The following is a 14,172-nucleotide window of genomic DNA, read 5'->3' on the forward strand; positions in this document are numbered from 1 at the left end:
TTGTATTAAAAGCTTTACAACCAGATCTCATTCATACTGGGGTCGTAATCATTTTCTTAAGGTTTGGTTTCAGCAGTTTTTAAAAAGATATATATACACAAATCTGCTGGTTTACCTGTGACCTGCACTAAACCCTGCTCTGACACTTAACATTGTACATTTGTCTCTGCACCGTTGAAAATCCTGTAAATAATTTTATTAAACTCTTATGTTTATATGTACTGTATGATGTTACAGATCCAGACAAAGGTTGCCAGTGTCTTTGTCACGACACACCAGTCGGTGGCACGGCTTTCCAGTAGGATGAAGTTGGAGCTGAGAAGACATAATTACGTGACACCCACCAACTACCTAGAGCTGGTGTCTGGATACAAGAAGTGAACTTCCCTTTACGTTTCTCCTCAATCATGTTATTCTTTTTATCTTATCATACCACCACCTCATGTATCATGTTTGTTTTGGAAGCCACATAGATAGTTAAACACTGAGGTGGCCATATTATAAGATCTGATCTGTGAGTGTAAACACATACAGTATACATGTATATAGAAAAATGGTAGTTGCTAGGAGTTTTTTGTGTGTTGCTCTGTATTCACTAGAATACAGAAAAGCCACAGTTGCCACATCACATGCCTATGTTCCAGTCACCTTGTCAGTTGTCTGATTGTATGAGTGTGTGTGTCTGCATCCGTCCAGGCTGTTGGCAGAGAAACGCAGTGAGTTGGGCGAGCAGGTGAGCAAGCTGCGCAACGGACTCTTTAAGATCAGTGACACGCGCGAAAAAGTGGAGGCCATGTCTCTGGAGCTGGAGGAGGCCAAGAAACAGGTGGCAGAGTTCCAGAAACAGTGTGATGAGTACCTGTCTGTCATTGTGCAGCAGAAGAATGAGGCTGACAAGCAGCAGAAGGTAATTTACTTGGTTTAAACCCACCCGACTTATACACTCACCCTGCTGAGTTAATCATAGAAGCATTTAATCATCTGCAACTGATTGGTTCATGTTTGTGTGTGTCCAGGCGGTGGGTGCCAGCAGTGACAAAATTGCAGCTGAGGAGGTACAGTGTAAAGCCATGGCTGAAAATGCACAAAGGGACCTGGATGAGGCTCTGCCTGCCCTGGAGGAGGCTATGAAGGTACATCTCTGTCCTGCTGTCTATTTTACTTCAGCCACTCCCTTTGTCGTAATAATCTTTAACCTCACTGTATACTTGACTGATCCACTTCTGTCTGTCTTAAAATAACACCCAGCGAGCAGTATTCCTTGCCTTCTTACACCCACACAATCTCTTATTCATCCTCTTTTTGTACACAGGCCTTGGAGTCTCTGAATAAGGCGGACATGACAGAGATCAAGTCATATGGCCGTCCCCCAGCATTGGTGGAGACAGTGATGCAGGCAGTCATGACCCTGTTGGGCAAGGAGCCCACCTGGGCAGAGGCCAAGAGACAGCTGGGTGAGTGACAGCAAAAGAGCGGTTGAAGTTTGTCAGTGAAACAGAGAAACTGGGAAAACAGATATACTGCAAAAAATTAACACAGTAAATCCAGCAGTGTCAGGCAAAGTAGTATTTCTCACCCACTGATCAAAAAGCTATAGAATTGTCAAACAACAATGTCCAAAACAAGGTGATTGAAATGTGAAATGCCTTGAAATGTTTTGACAGGTGAGCCAAACTTCATCAAAACATTAGTAAACTTTGACAAGGACAATATATCTGATCGTGTGTTGAAGAAGATTGGTCAATACTGCAGACAGGATGACTTCAAGCCTGAGATTATTGGCAAAGTGTCTCTGGCTGCCAAGTCCCTCTGCATGTGGGTGAGAGCCATGGAGGTAAGAGGTTGTCACAGTCACACACTTGCAATTAAATAATTTTTTGGAGTTGTTAGTTATTTAATGCTTTAAGACCAAGTCAGTGGATGTGATGACTCTTCCCCCAGGTTTATGGCCGTGTCTACAGGGTGGTGGAGCCGAAGCGGGCACAGCTAAACTCTGCCATGTCCCAGCTGGCAGAGAAACAGGCTGCACTGGCGGAAGCCCAGAACAAACTGCGAGAGGTTTGGAGCTCAGATCCTCCAGCTGCCAGCCTGAGAGATCTTTAGACCTTTGCTCATGTCAAATCACCTTTATTTAGATAGAAAGGCAGCAATAGTGTTATTGTTAGTCCAATTTACATACGACAGGACCATGCTAATAATGTGGTGCATGCGTGTGGTGTGTGAGAGCAGGTGGCAGAGAAACTCGATGAATTGAAGAAGCAGCATTCTGAGAAACTGACCACAAAGGAGACTTTAAGGAAGAAATCAGATGAGATGGAGGTGAAACTTGACCGAGCTGACAAACTGGTGACTGGACTTGCTGGGGAGAGGGTCCGCTGGGAAGAGAGAGCTGCTGTAGGCCACACACACAAAAAAACACACTTAATTCAGTGTACAAAGTATACACTTGGACATACAGTATATTACCTATATAATGTTTGTGTGTATGCTTCAGGGACTTGAAGAGAACATGGGATACCTCATAGGAGACTGTTTGCTGGCAGCATCTTTCCTGTCCTATATGGGACCCTTCCTTTCCAACTATAGAGATGAGCTGCTCGCCATCTGGATGAAGGAGGTAACATGCAAACATAGCCCATGAAAACAAAGGTTGCCATTTACTTCTCTCTCCCTCTACTGTTTGTAGCTTGACATTTTGTTCTTTTACCCATTCCCTTTGTCCCACTTGCTCTCTGTTCAGGTTCGGGACTTAGAGATCCCATGCGCACCCGGGTTTAGTTTTTCAGTTTTTCTGTCCAAGCCTACAACAGTGAGGGACTGGAACATTCAGGGACTGCCTTCTGATGCATTCTCTACTGAGAATGGGGTTATTGTCACACGCGGCAACCGGTCAGTTTGTGTCAATTTTTAATTAAATGGTTAAATAACTTTAAAGAGCAATCCATGTCACATTGTCTTTGGGATCATCATCCAGTTGCCTCTATGTACAACTCTTGAACTCAGAACAGCTGTAGTCCAGTAGTGTAGTATGGATTTGGTTGTGCTAATTGTATGAGAGGTGGTTCATATTGTAAATACAAGTTTATTTTTCTCTGAAGATGGCCACTTATGGTTGACCCTCAAGGCCAAGCTCTGAAGTGGATCAAGAATATGGAGATGAAAAGAGTGAGTCTTGGTACAACCAATAGTTTCTCATTGTGTTTGCGGCCTAGTTGTGTTTCTCCAGCTGTACTTGTGTCTCTCTTACAAAGAGGTCAAATGACTACTTGATGGCATAAAACGTGTACATAATTAATCGTACAATTATTCCCTTTCCCCCTATATTTATGTGTCAACATGTGCAGGGTCTGAAAGTGATAGACTTTCAAATGCCAGACTACCTGCGGGTGCTGGAGAATGCCATTCAGTTTGGGTATCCTGTTCTGCTACAGAATGTCCAGGAAAACCTGGACCCATCTCTCAATGCAGTTCTCAACAAGTCCCTAACACGGATAGGTCAGACACACACATGCACACAATTTTACACAACAACACAAGATTAGAAATTTGGCTTTGCTTGAAACAATATTTGTGCAATTAAATGTGCTTTTACCAGGTGGCAGGCTGCTGTTAAAACTGGGTGATAAGGAGGTGGAGTACAATCCAGAGTTTCGTTTCTACATCACAACTAAGCTGTCCAACCCTCACTACACACCAGAGATTTCTACTAAGACAACCATAGTAAACTTTGCTGTGAAGGAGCAGGTGTGTGGGCATAAAAGTGGTGAACTTTGTTGTATTTGTTCTGTAGCAGTTGTAGCAAAGCATGTGATGCTGCCTTAAATGTTCTATATTTGCAATAATGTGTGCTTGCAGGGACTGGAAGCGCAGCTATTGGGAATTGTGGTGCGTAAAGAGCGTCCCGAGCTGGAGGAGCAGAAGGACTCATTGGTGATTAGCATTGCCTCTGGCAAGAGAAGACTGCAGGAGCTGGAAGATGAGATCCTCAGGTTGTTTGACTCACTGTGACTTGTCATATTTTCATTGTGCATTTTGTCTTTACAAATGAAAAAATATACAGTTAAGGTGAAAAATGTGATGGAGTAAGAGGATTTATAAAATACTTGTATCATTGTTAAAATGTTTTTATTGGCAATGCTTACAGTGGCAAGAACTTTCTCCAAGAACTAGTGCTTTATTAGTACATTACACATGTACCTTACATTTTTGTAACACTCAACTAGGCTGCTGAATGAGGCGACTGGCTCACTGCTGGACGACGTGCAGCTGGTGAACACCCTGCAGACATCGAAAGTGACAGCCACCAAGGTTTCAGAGCAGCTGGATAGCAGTGAACAGACTGAAATCAAGATTGACTTTGCGAGAGAGGTCAGGTTTAGTGACAAGAACTGCTGCTTTTCACCTGTTGTAAAAAATGAAACGTATAGTCTAATGAAGAAACTATATCTATGCTGCCTGTGTCAGTTTGTGCTTGAACATGTCGATGTAGCTTTAAGTACAGTCTCTTCACAGGCATACCGTACATGTGCTCAGCGAGCCTCCATCCTCTTCTTCATTCTAAATGACATGGGCCGCATCGACCCCATGTACCAGTTCTCACTGGACGCCTACATCAACCTCTTTAACCTCAGCATAGAAAAGAGCAGGCGCAGCCACAAGCTGGAGGAAAGGATCACCAACCTGAATGACTACCACACATATGCAGTGTACAGGTGAACACAGACACATCAAAAGAAAACTTTTCATCGACCATTTTTGTGAATGAATTCTCAATTCTTTTTTCTTATGTCCAGTAAAACAACCTAAAGAACAAAGATTAAGGCCAGCAGTGTAAGAGTGGGTATGAGCTAAGTGAATGAGTGAAAGGCAAAACTGTAGTATAAGGCAGTTTTTAGTGGTCACGTAGACTAGAAGAGTATCTATATTGACCGTTTCTCGATCTCTGTCACTTAAGATAAGAAGCATAAACATACATTAAAAAGCATAAAGATAAGATGAATGTAGTGAGACATCTGTTGCTACTGTCTTCCTAATTCACATGTCATAACTGTTTTAACTAATTAATTCATTTATCCATTTAAATGATAAGTTAATGAATTAACTGACTATCCAAACGAATTGATTGTGTTCTCTGCAGGTATGCGTGCCGTGGTCTGTTTGAGGTCCATAAGCTTCTCTTCAGCTTCCAGATGTGTGCCAAAATCCTGGAGGTGGCTGGCAAGCTCATCATGGATGAGTACAGTTTCTTCCTACGAGGCGGACTAGTAAGAAAACACACACAAACATCCTGTCTTTGCCTTAATCTGACTATGTTCTGCCATGTAAGAGAAATGCTGGTAACGCTTTCTGTGAAGCCTGTGTCTGTAATACTTGTCCTATGCTTTGCACATAAATATAATTCATTATGATGCATCTATTGTGCTTTCATAAAGCAGTATAAATGAGCGTGACTGTTTATTACTGTGATTATGCAACACTATAGATTTTTAGAAGTTAACGTGCACAGTACACACAAAGATGAAGTATAATTATTTTATCTTCAATTTCTCTCAATTTAATTTCACCTAAATTGTACACGTTGGACCTTTTAAGATTGTGAAAATAAGGATGAAGCAGCAGAGAGGTGGTAGATAGAAGAAAAAGATGGAGTTCTGTTCGATGAAGCTTTCAAGTGGAATGACCTCTGACCCATTCATTTGAAAATTCTGGGGACAAAGAAAGAAAGGCCTTCACATACGTTTGAGTGGACGTGGAACCTAAAACTGTTCCAAATAGGAGGGACAATTATAGTAAACACATTTGGAGCTTCACACAACCAAATGATTAACTGTTTGGGGTGTTTTTTAGGTACTTGATAAGAAGGAGCAGATGGACAACCCCTGCACCAGTTGGCTGGCAGATTCCTGCTGGGACAACATCACAGAGCTGAACAAGTTGCCCAACTTCCATGGTATCATGGATTCCTTTGAACAGTACCCTCGAAACTGGAACCTTTGGTTCACCAGTGCTGAGCCAGAGAGCACCACATTGCCAGGTCTGTTAATGATAGAGGAGGTTTTTCTGCAAATATTTTACAATTTGTTCATAGTAGAAAGAATTTCTGCCAAAATGTGTGAAGTTGAAGCTTTATTAAACAGAAGAGTCATTAAAAAAGAAATTCTCAATTTATTTGAGTAAAACAGTGTCATGCTCTGTGTTGGCAGTATGTTGTATCCTGTTGTTATAAAAATGTGTTTGTGCTGGTATTTCTGAAAACTTCTGATCCACATACAATTTGTTCACTTAAAAGAAAACTATGTTTGTTGGAATAAAGTAAAATAAGATATATTATTTCTTCTTTTACTTTATTCCATCACTCGAAATGTTGCTACAATCTTTGCTCAGCTGTTCCCATCATTTAATCCTTTGTTCTCAACTCTTTTCACAGTACAATGGCCTTCTTCACTAATACATTCTCTCACTCTCACCTTCTGTTATATTTTTGTCCTTAGCTGATTGGGAGAATAATTGTAATGACCTACAGAAGATGTTGGTCGTGCGCTCTCTGCGCCAGGACCGGGTCTCCTTCTGTGTCACCTCCTTCATTGTTAACAACCTTGGCTCTCGCTTTGTCGAGCCACCTGTTCTCGACATGAAAGCTGTGAGTGTCGGCTCTTGTCCATTTTATTTGATTCACAAGTCTCAATAGAACATTCAGAATCTCTTAAATTTCTATCACGCCATTATGTGAGTTACACCATGTTGGCTCATCCATCCTTCCTTTTCTTTCTTGACATTTGTCTCTGTCCTGTCCTCAGGTTGTGGAGGAATCCAGTTGTAGGTCTCCTCTGATCTTTGTTCTGTCTCCTGGAGTGGACCCCACAGGAGCTCTGCTGCATCTGGCTGAAGCTTGTGGTATGAGCAAGCACTTCAATGCTCTGTCTCTGGGTCAGGGACAGGCCCCCATCGCCAAGAGCATGATTGAAGAGGGCGTCAAATATGGTAAACATCATGACTTTAAATAAAAGTAGATAAAGGTTTTTGAAGCCTCAAGATTTGTGCCATGTCACTTTTTTCAACAGGAAATTCACAAATGTCACCTGCAGCTAGGCACCTACTGGGTGATACCAGCTATCAACCATACTGGTGTCTACTTACATTACTGTCTGTTTTCCTCTAAATGGAAACACAATTACATTATGTGCTAGTGAAGGAGACATGAAACTAGACCTTTTTGCAACCAGCATAGTCACCCCTTGATGGCTAATTGCTACTTTCTTTATACTACCTGAACTTAACTTTTCAAACCCGAAGATGACAATCTATGTACACCACAGCATGCTCTGTACTTGGTCTCACTATTTTCATCCAAACATATCTTGAAATCTACACTGCTCCCTCTTTGGGTCACTACTAAATTGCCCGAACACACAAATCCAGTGAAACATGACATTAAAAACAATCTAAATAGTAATATCAACATGTCTGAAGCACTGCTCTTCTCTACCAAGGTCACTGGGTATTCCTTGCCAACTGCCACCTTTCTCTGTCATGGATGCCTGAACTGGACAAGCTGGTGGAGCAGCTACAAGTGGAGGAGCCCCACTCAGACTTCAGGCTGTGGCTCAGCTCTTCACCACACCCCGAATTTCCAATAACCATCCTGCAGGCGGGCATCAAAATGACTACTGAGCCACCTAAGGTACATGTGCTCACATGTAGAGAGTTCCTGGCTGAAATACCGGCATGTTGTTGTGATATGAATCCATATGGCAACACATTTAAACGTCGATTATTTGGATTTTGAGATGTATTTGCTCACATGTGAATGTACTTCACTGTGAAATGTGCCTCCTACATTCTCCTCCCAACTCTTCCTAATGTTAGCACTGCTCACTGTCCTCAGGGTGTAAAAGCTAACATGAAGCGTCTGTACCAGCTGGTGACGGAGACTCAGTTCAACCGCTGCTCGAGACCCATCTTCTACCGGAAGCTTCTCTTCTCCCTCTGCTTTTTTCACAGCATCCTGCTGGAAAGGAAGAAGTTCCTGCAGCTGGGCTGGAACATTGTTTATGGCTTCAATGATTCTGACTTTGAGGTCGGGGGCTTCTTCTCTTTGCTTTATGAAAATGTCTGCATGTTGACTTGAATTTACATAAAACCATCCACTTCATCTACATTCAGGTGAGTGAGAATCTGCTGAGTCTGTACCTGGATGAGTATGAAGAGATTCCCTGGGACGCACTCAAGTACCTCATCGCCGGGGTCAACTATGGAGGTCATGTGACAGATGAGTGGGACAGACGTGTCCTGACCACGTACATCAATGACTACTTCTGTGATGCTGCTGTCACTCAGCCGTTCTTCAAGTGAGACAGTGAAACACACACACACACATATACAGTATTTGTCTCAGCATTACATTACTAGAATTCAACAGGAAAATGTAAAGAGTCAGATCTGTTTCTGTTGCAGTCCTTAGGGTCAGGGAACAGTGGTAACATGTTACAATATATTATACATCATACACTGTGTTTCTATGTAAAACTCCCTGTTTGAAAAGACCTCACAGTCACGGAGTACCAGCACGACCAAGTGGACAACCAGATTATTGCATCTTATGAACAACAATTACATTGTGGTATTTTTGGTGAACACTGCCAAGTAGTTCTAGCAGTCGTTGTAGTAGTAGTATTTGTGCAAGTAATGAAACACACAACCACATTTAGTTCACATCACAGGAAATCTTGAGTCTGTATTTAAATTCATAGGGTTTTCTCTGTGCTATTGTTCTTCAATTATTAGACTAAATTGCATGAGATGAGTGGAAAATAATATTTGCAAGGAAATCTGGTCATGGGTGACTCTATTGGCAGTAAATACATTTGGGAGAACAATGGCTCTACTACAATGTTCTGAAAATCTTGAAGCTGTTATATGTCTGTTATATGCACAGACAAACAACAGGAAGAGTGACATATAAATATGTGCTTATGTAAAGTGTCATCGTTTCACTTTGCTGAATTTCCATATGCAAATGTGTGTGTGTGCTTTGGTCCAGAACATGCAGATGAGCTCCTTTACCTTTCATGTATTATTGACCTTGTTCTCTGCCATTTCAGGTTGTCCTCCTTAACCCCCTACTACATCCCCCTTGATGGACCCCAGTCCTCATTCAAGGAATTTATCAGCATGCTGCCATCCACAGAGCACCCTGAGGTGTTTGGTCAGCACCCTAATGCTGATATTGCTAGTCAGATTGCTGAAACGAGGACACTGTTCGACACCCTGCTCTCCCTGCAGCCCCAGGTCACCAGCCCCAGTACTGCAGGAGCTAGACCCAACAGAGAGGAGAAGGTGAGGTGGGAGAAAGTGGCATTAGATAAGATCTGTTTCTGTTGTTTCTTGACTACAAAACATTGTTGTAGTATATATTATTCAGGTTTAAACTATAAAATCACACTCAGTTGGCTGCAGGACACACCGCAGGGCTTGACCTTCCTCAGGTGAGAGCGTGACTTTATAACTAACCTGAATACAGATTATAGTCTTAGATTAGATTTAGTCTTAATCAAAAAACAAAACAAAACACCAGGCCCAATATTTTTGGTTTGTTGTATGCCATACATCTAACAGCCAGCAAACTGGAAGACTACTGTACGTCCACTAGCTGAGGACAACCTTCTTAATCACTAGTTTTAACTCTTCTCAATCGATGTTTCATTCAGATGAAAAAATACAAACATGGCTAGCACCGTCCAATAGGTGCCTGGTTGCAGGTGATGCCCGTAAATCTCCAGGTGCAAAACCTAAAAATGGCACAAATCATGACCGGTTGGAATTTGTTGGCAACCTACATGTGCCCTAGTCTGGAGAACCTTCTGAGGACATTTGCCATCTTGTTCTATGTATGAAAGTGTTCAATGTTTCATCTGTGCTTGTAGGTATTAGAACTGTTGGCTGAGGTTCGTGGCAAGATTCCAGCTATGATTGATTACAAGGCAACAGAGACCCTCCTCCAGCACAACCCTTCACCTCTGAACGTAGTTCTGCTACAAGAGATCCAGAGATACAACTCTCTACTTGACACCATTATGTATGTGTTCTTTGTTTCTGTCCTAGAGATAACACAACATGCAACACATACAACTGAGATATATCAAACTGTACAAAGAGTTGGATTCCCACATAAAATGAAAATGCTACAGAGAACTACAATACTACCCTGCTTGTTTGTATCTCGATATCTTAGCGCAACAGTGATTTCAGCATCTCCAGATTAGGAAGCAGTGACAAATAGAGACCTTCTTTAAAAGGGCTTAATGAACCAACTGTGTTTGTTTTTGTGTTAGTTTGTCCCTGATGGAGCTGGAGAAGGGAATCAAAGGCTTAGTGGTGATGTCACCCAGCTTGGAGGAGACCTTCCACTGCATCTATGATGCCCGTGTACCACCACTGTGGGAGAAGGTGCTACACACACACACACACACACACACAGATCACCCACAATAATCTGTAATCATCTTAAATACTGCTCTGACACTTTTAGTTACACAGATGTGTTTCATTAGCTTTATTCTCTCTTGATTGCGGTGTTCTCAACATCACACTTGCTATAATATATAAACTTTGTACATATGCGTATGTGTGATGCACATGCAATATGAGAGGTGAGACTCTGCCTGCCACCTTCCTTTCACCTCACTTTCACAAAGTGGGAAGACTCAGACTAGAAGATAGATGTGCCTCTACGATCAATTGCATCGAGATGGCACTGAGTGCACTGAAATAACACAAGATATAAAAGACCACAGTAAGTAAAGATTGAATTTCTTGGAGGAAGAATACTGTGATAAAGGTAGCAACGCATAACAACTTACAAGGTAAGCAGAAAAAAACACAAGTAGCCTTTATTGGCTTAACTTCACTGTATAATCAAGTATTGTCCAAATATTTCCTTGTGAGCTTCAGAGATCATGTTTCATGACATACACACAGTCATGTTTATTTTTCCATTACATATTCTGACTGAATTTGCAGTTCTTTCTCTCCACAACAAGTATGAAGGGTTTCTGTGGTGTGTGCTGCTATTTTACAGAGACCGTTTAAATTCATATACAGAAGTTGTGCTCATTGATTTTTGTGATTGTGAGTTGATCAGCACAAATCCATTCTGTTCTCCTCAGGCAGTTCAGCAGCCACAGGCCTGTGTCTATATTAACTCACTGGTCTGTTAGTAAAGGTGTATTTAGCCATCATTATGCCTGACTGCACAGACATACATTTGTTGTTTTCCTCTCCTCCACACACACACGCACGTAAACACAAATGTCTGCACGGCTATTCTTGTAAGGACTGCGCTGATATTAATTCACTGGGACAACTTAAACAAAACCGTATCACTTACATTAACAATCACATTTTAATTCATAACCCTAACCTGAACCTAATTCACAATTCACTTTATGTGGACTTAACCAGAACCTGATATATGAGGTTCTGCCTCATTAGGACCAGGCTTGGGTCCCAGTTAGGACTACTAGACCAGAAAAGGTAACACACACACAGTGATGGGGCTCTGGCAGAGTTCCAGCTGTAATTTTTTCCAAATACTCCATTCTGGCTTCATTATCGTTGAGCCTCTCTTGACAGAGTGAATAGAGAACACAGGCTGCTGTCACTGTGGGTCAAGGGGCTGGAAAAGATTCTGGCTACTACTCAAGTGTGTGTCTGTGTGTATAAGTGTGCACACATATGTGTCTACTGAGGAGTCTCACAAACTTCTTATATGAGGACCCGCCGATGATACAAAGATGATAAAACTATTACGAAACATGCAAATAGGTGTTTTTATACTGGCATTTCTTTCACACCTAATATTATTCAGATTGTTACCCAGACTGATTTAGGTCATTTTGTGACTTATAAAATTATGGACCATTCATGAAAGCAAGGACGTGTGTGTGTGTGTAGTCACAGCTCAAGTTAAGTGTAACCCAGTTACTAAACAAAGTGTGTTTCTGTGGACTAACTGTAGTATAACAGACTAAGTAAACCTTCCAAGGCCTGTTCCTGTGTGTGTGTGTGTGTGTGTTTCCTTTTTAGGAGTACAGTATTAGACAGCCATTAGAGCTGCTGCCTCCAGCTGAACTTCTCTTTTTTCCTGACCACTTGTAAACTAGACAACTCTACTATTTTTTTCTTATTTTTCTATTTGTGGCTCTCATCCATCTCTGTCTTTTCTCATTCACTGTGTTTTCTGTTTCTCTTTTGTGTACTTTGGTTTCTCAGTCTCATCAGTTTCACTCCCTGTGCATCTCCCCCATCTGCTGCTCTCTCCATTCTGCTCTCTTCTTTCTTTCGATCTCTTCATTTCACATCTGGTCCAGACAGCAATAACAGCCCCTCACAGGCTCCCTGCCCTCCTTATTTATCCATCCATCCCTGCATCCCTCTCTTCCCCGCCCCTCCTTGGCATGGCAGCCTGTCATTAGTTCTGAGCTCACAGACTCATGGCTTTAATTTTGGCCTGCCTGCCTCTCTCCTCCGCCATTTTGTATCTTGTTTCTTCACATGGTTCAGCTGACTGTGTGAGTGTTGAGAGGTGGTTGAGGTCATGTAGGGAGATGTGCATATTATATGAATGTTTACAAGGCATGTACATGTCTCAGTAACCAGAGATACCGTCTCCCTCCTGGGTGGCAAGCATCTCAGTACACATGAATTGTTGGTGTTCTGTGTGTAAATAAAGGTGTTTGTCAATAAAAGTCACTCCAGGCTTGTGCCTGCACATGAGCGTTAGGCAGATTATGGAAACAAACAAATGTACAGATACAACAGAAATGCCTATGACAGATGTGGCTTGAACAGAAGGAATAAATCAACTCCTGCCAGAGCTGCACAGGTGAGGATACTGAAGACCTGAGGCCCAATGAGCAGATACACTCACTTCAAAATATAATATGTTACATTTCTCCAATAAAATGTCTCAAACTGACAAGACTGATGTTATATACAGTATCTTGTTACAGTATGAAATTAAATGTGCTTTAAATCAGTAGTAAGCCACATTGCTATTCAAAGTAGTCCATTACTTTGATTAGAAATATGGCTTACTACTGATTTAAAGCATTTTATATTTAATAGTTTAATTTTGGTCCCCTTTTAATGACGTCATTCACGTTACTGTTTCTGCTATAACTTGACAAGACAAACATCAGAGTCAGGAAGGAAAAATGACAACAGATACTGTGTTGTCTTTTATTTTATTTTAATTTATTTTGTTGTGTGCATTTGTCACTAATGGATCACTATAACTCGTTGCTATTTTTGCACCGTCTTCTGTCAATGCACTCCCCGTAAACATACACAAACGACAACAATTCCCATGGTGCCATGCAGCTTTCCTAATGTCATCAAACAAAATATTTTGTAATTGTTTTGGTGGAAAAATCAGTCATGGCAGAAATTATGTACTGTGTGTTTAAACCTTCAGTTTACGAGACTTGCCCAAATGTTCTGCTGTGGACCAGCTCACAGTGTTCAGACAAGGGTATCAAAATGTAAAGGGTTGAAGAAAGTCATCAATATGATCTTTAAATAAAGATCTCTTGCTCTGAGAACCAGTACAGACAGACGGGCACATGGTTGTCAGCTTCAAAGCACACAAAGAACATAATAATTGTCTCAAAGAGCCTCATACTCAGACTAAAAAAAAAATTATAATAAGGCAAAGCATTAAATATACGTCCAATGAAAATTTGATACTGCTTAGATTTACGAATTTATGAATGTGGGACACTGAGCCAGCAGTTCTCCTCAGGACCATCTCTTTTTGACACATTTGTTAGAATCCGTTAGCAGACTAATAGTAATGTAGTTTTTTTTTTGGTTTGTCACATATTTGTACATTTAAAGCATTATTTGGGATTTGGACACTGGCACCTCTTTAATTCTATTGGACACTACATTCTTCAAAAAGTATTTCATGAATATAATGCAAATAGTTACTTGAAGCCCTCAAAACTTGTAATCAGAATGATAAGGTAGATTTTTCTGTGGATTCCTTTTAACCATGTGTGCTTAAAGTAATATGCAATCAAACTCAAAGCAAAAGCAGTCGTATTTAAATCGTGTATCTTAATTTATTGTTTGTTACTTGCATATCAAATTTACCCTAGTTCCTCCTGTACT

The 14,172-nt window shown here is 41.2% G+C and overlaps 1 protein-coding gene across 2 annotated transcripts in view; it reads left to right on the forward strand.

Moving 5' to 3' along the window:
* dnah2 (dynein, axonemal, heavy chain 2) overlaps positions 1-14,172 on the forward strand; it is a 45,171-nt gene that overhangs the window by 28,501 nt on the left and 2,498 nt on the right. For both annotated transcript variants that reach the window (XM_044021944.1, XM_044021945.1), the window contains exons 60-84: positions 238-377; positions 697-907; positions 1,017-1,133; positions 1,313-1,454; positions 1,665-1,834; positions 1,942-2,058; positions 2,230-2,394; positions 2,495-2,617; positions 2,741-2,889; positions 3,099-3,165; positions 3,345-3,495; positions 3,596-3,744; positions 3,856-3,989; positions 4,224-4,368; positions 4,513-4,712; positions 5,138-5,264; positions 5,848-6,034; positions 6,492-6,640; positions 6,798-6,981; positions 7,491-7,681; positions 7,886-8,077; positions 8,164-8,348; positions 9,102-9,336; positions 9,924-10,075; positions 10,332-10,446. In XM_044021944.1, coding sequence (XP_043877879.1) covers positions 238-377; positions 697-907; positions 1,017-1,133; positions 1,313-1,454; positions 1,665-1,834; positions 1,942-2,058; positions 2,230-2,394; positions 2,495-2,617; positions 2,741-2,889; positions 3,099-3,165; positions 3,345-3,495; positions 3,596-3,744; positions 3,856-3,989; positions 4,224-4,368; positions 4,513-4,712; positions 5,138-5,264; positions 5,848-6,034; positions 6,492-6,640; positions 6,798-6,981; positions 7,491-7,681; positions 7,886-8,077; positions 8,164-8,348; positions 9,102-9,336; positions 9,924-10,075; positions 10,332-10,446 — 3,897 coding nt within the window. The remainder of the gene's footprint in view (positions 1-237; positions 378-696; positions 908-1,016; positions 1,134-1,312; positions 1,455-1,664; positions 1,835-1,941; positions 2,059-2,229; positions 2,395-2,494; positions 2,618-2,740; positions 2,890-3,098; positions 3,166-3,344; positions 3,496-3,595; positions 3,745-3,855; positions 3,990-4,223; positions 4,369-4,512; positions 4,713-5,137; positions 5,265-5,847; positions 6,035-6,491; positions 6,641-6,797; positions 6,982-7,490; positions 7,682-7,885; positions 8,078-8,163; positions 8,349-9,101; positions 9,337-9,923; positions 10,076-10,331; positions 10,447-14,172) is intronic.

The sequence above is a fragment of the Solea senegalensis genome, linkage group LG3 (genome assembly GCF_019176455.1).
Source record: "Solea senegalensis isolate Sse05_10M linkage group LG3, IFAPA_SoseM_1, whole genome shotgun sequence".
Taxonomy (NCBI): domain Eukaryota; kingdom Metazoa; phylum Chordata; class Actinopteri; order Pleuronectiformes; family Soleidae; genus Solea; species Solea senegalensis.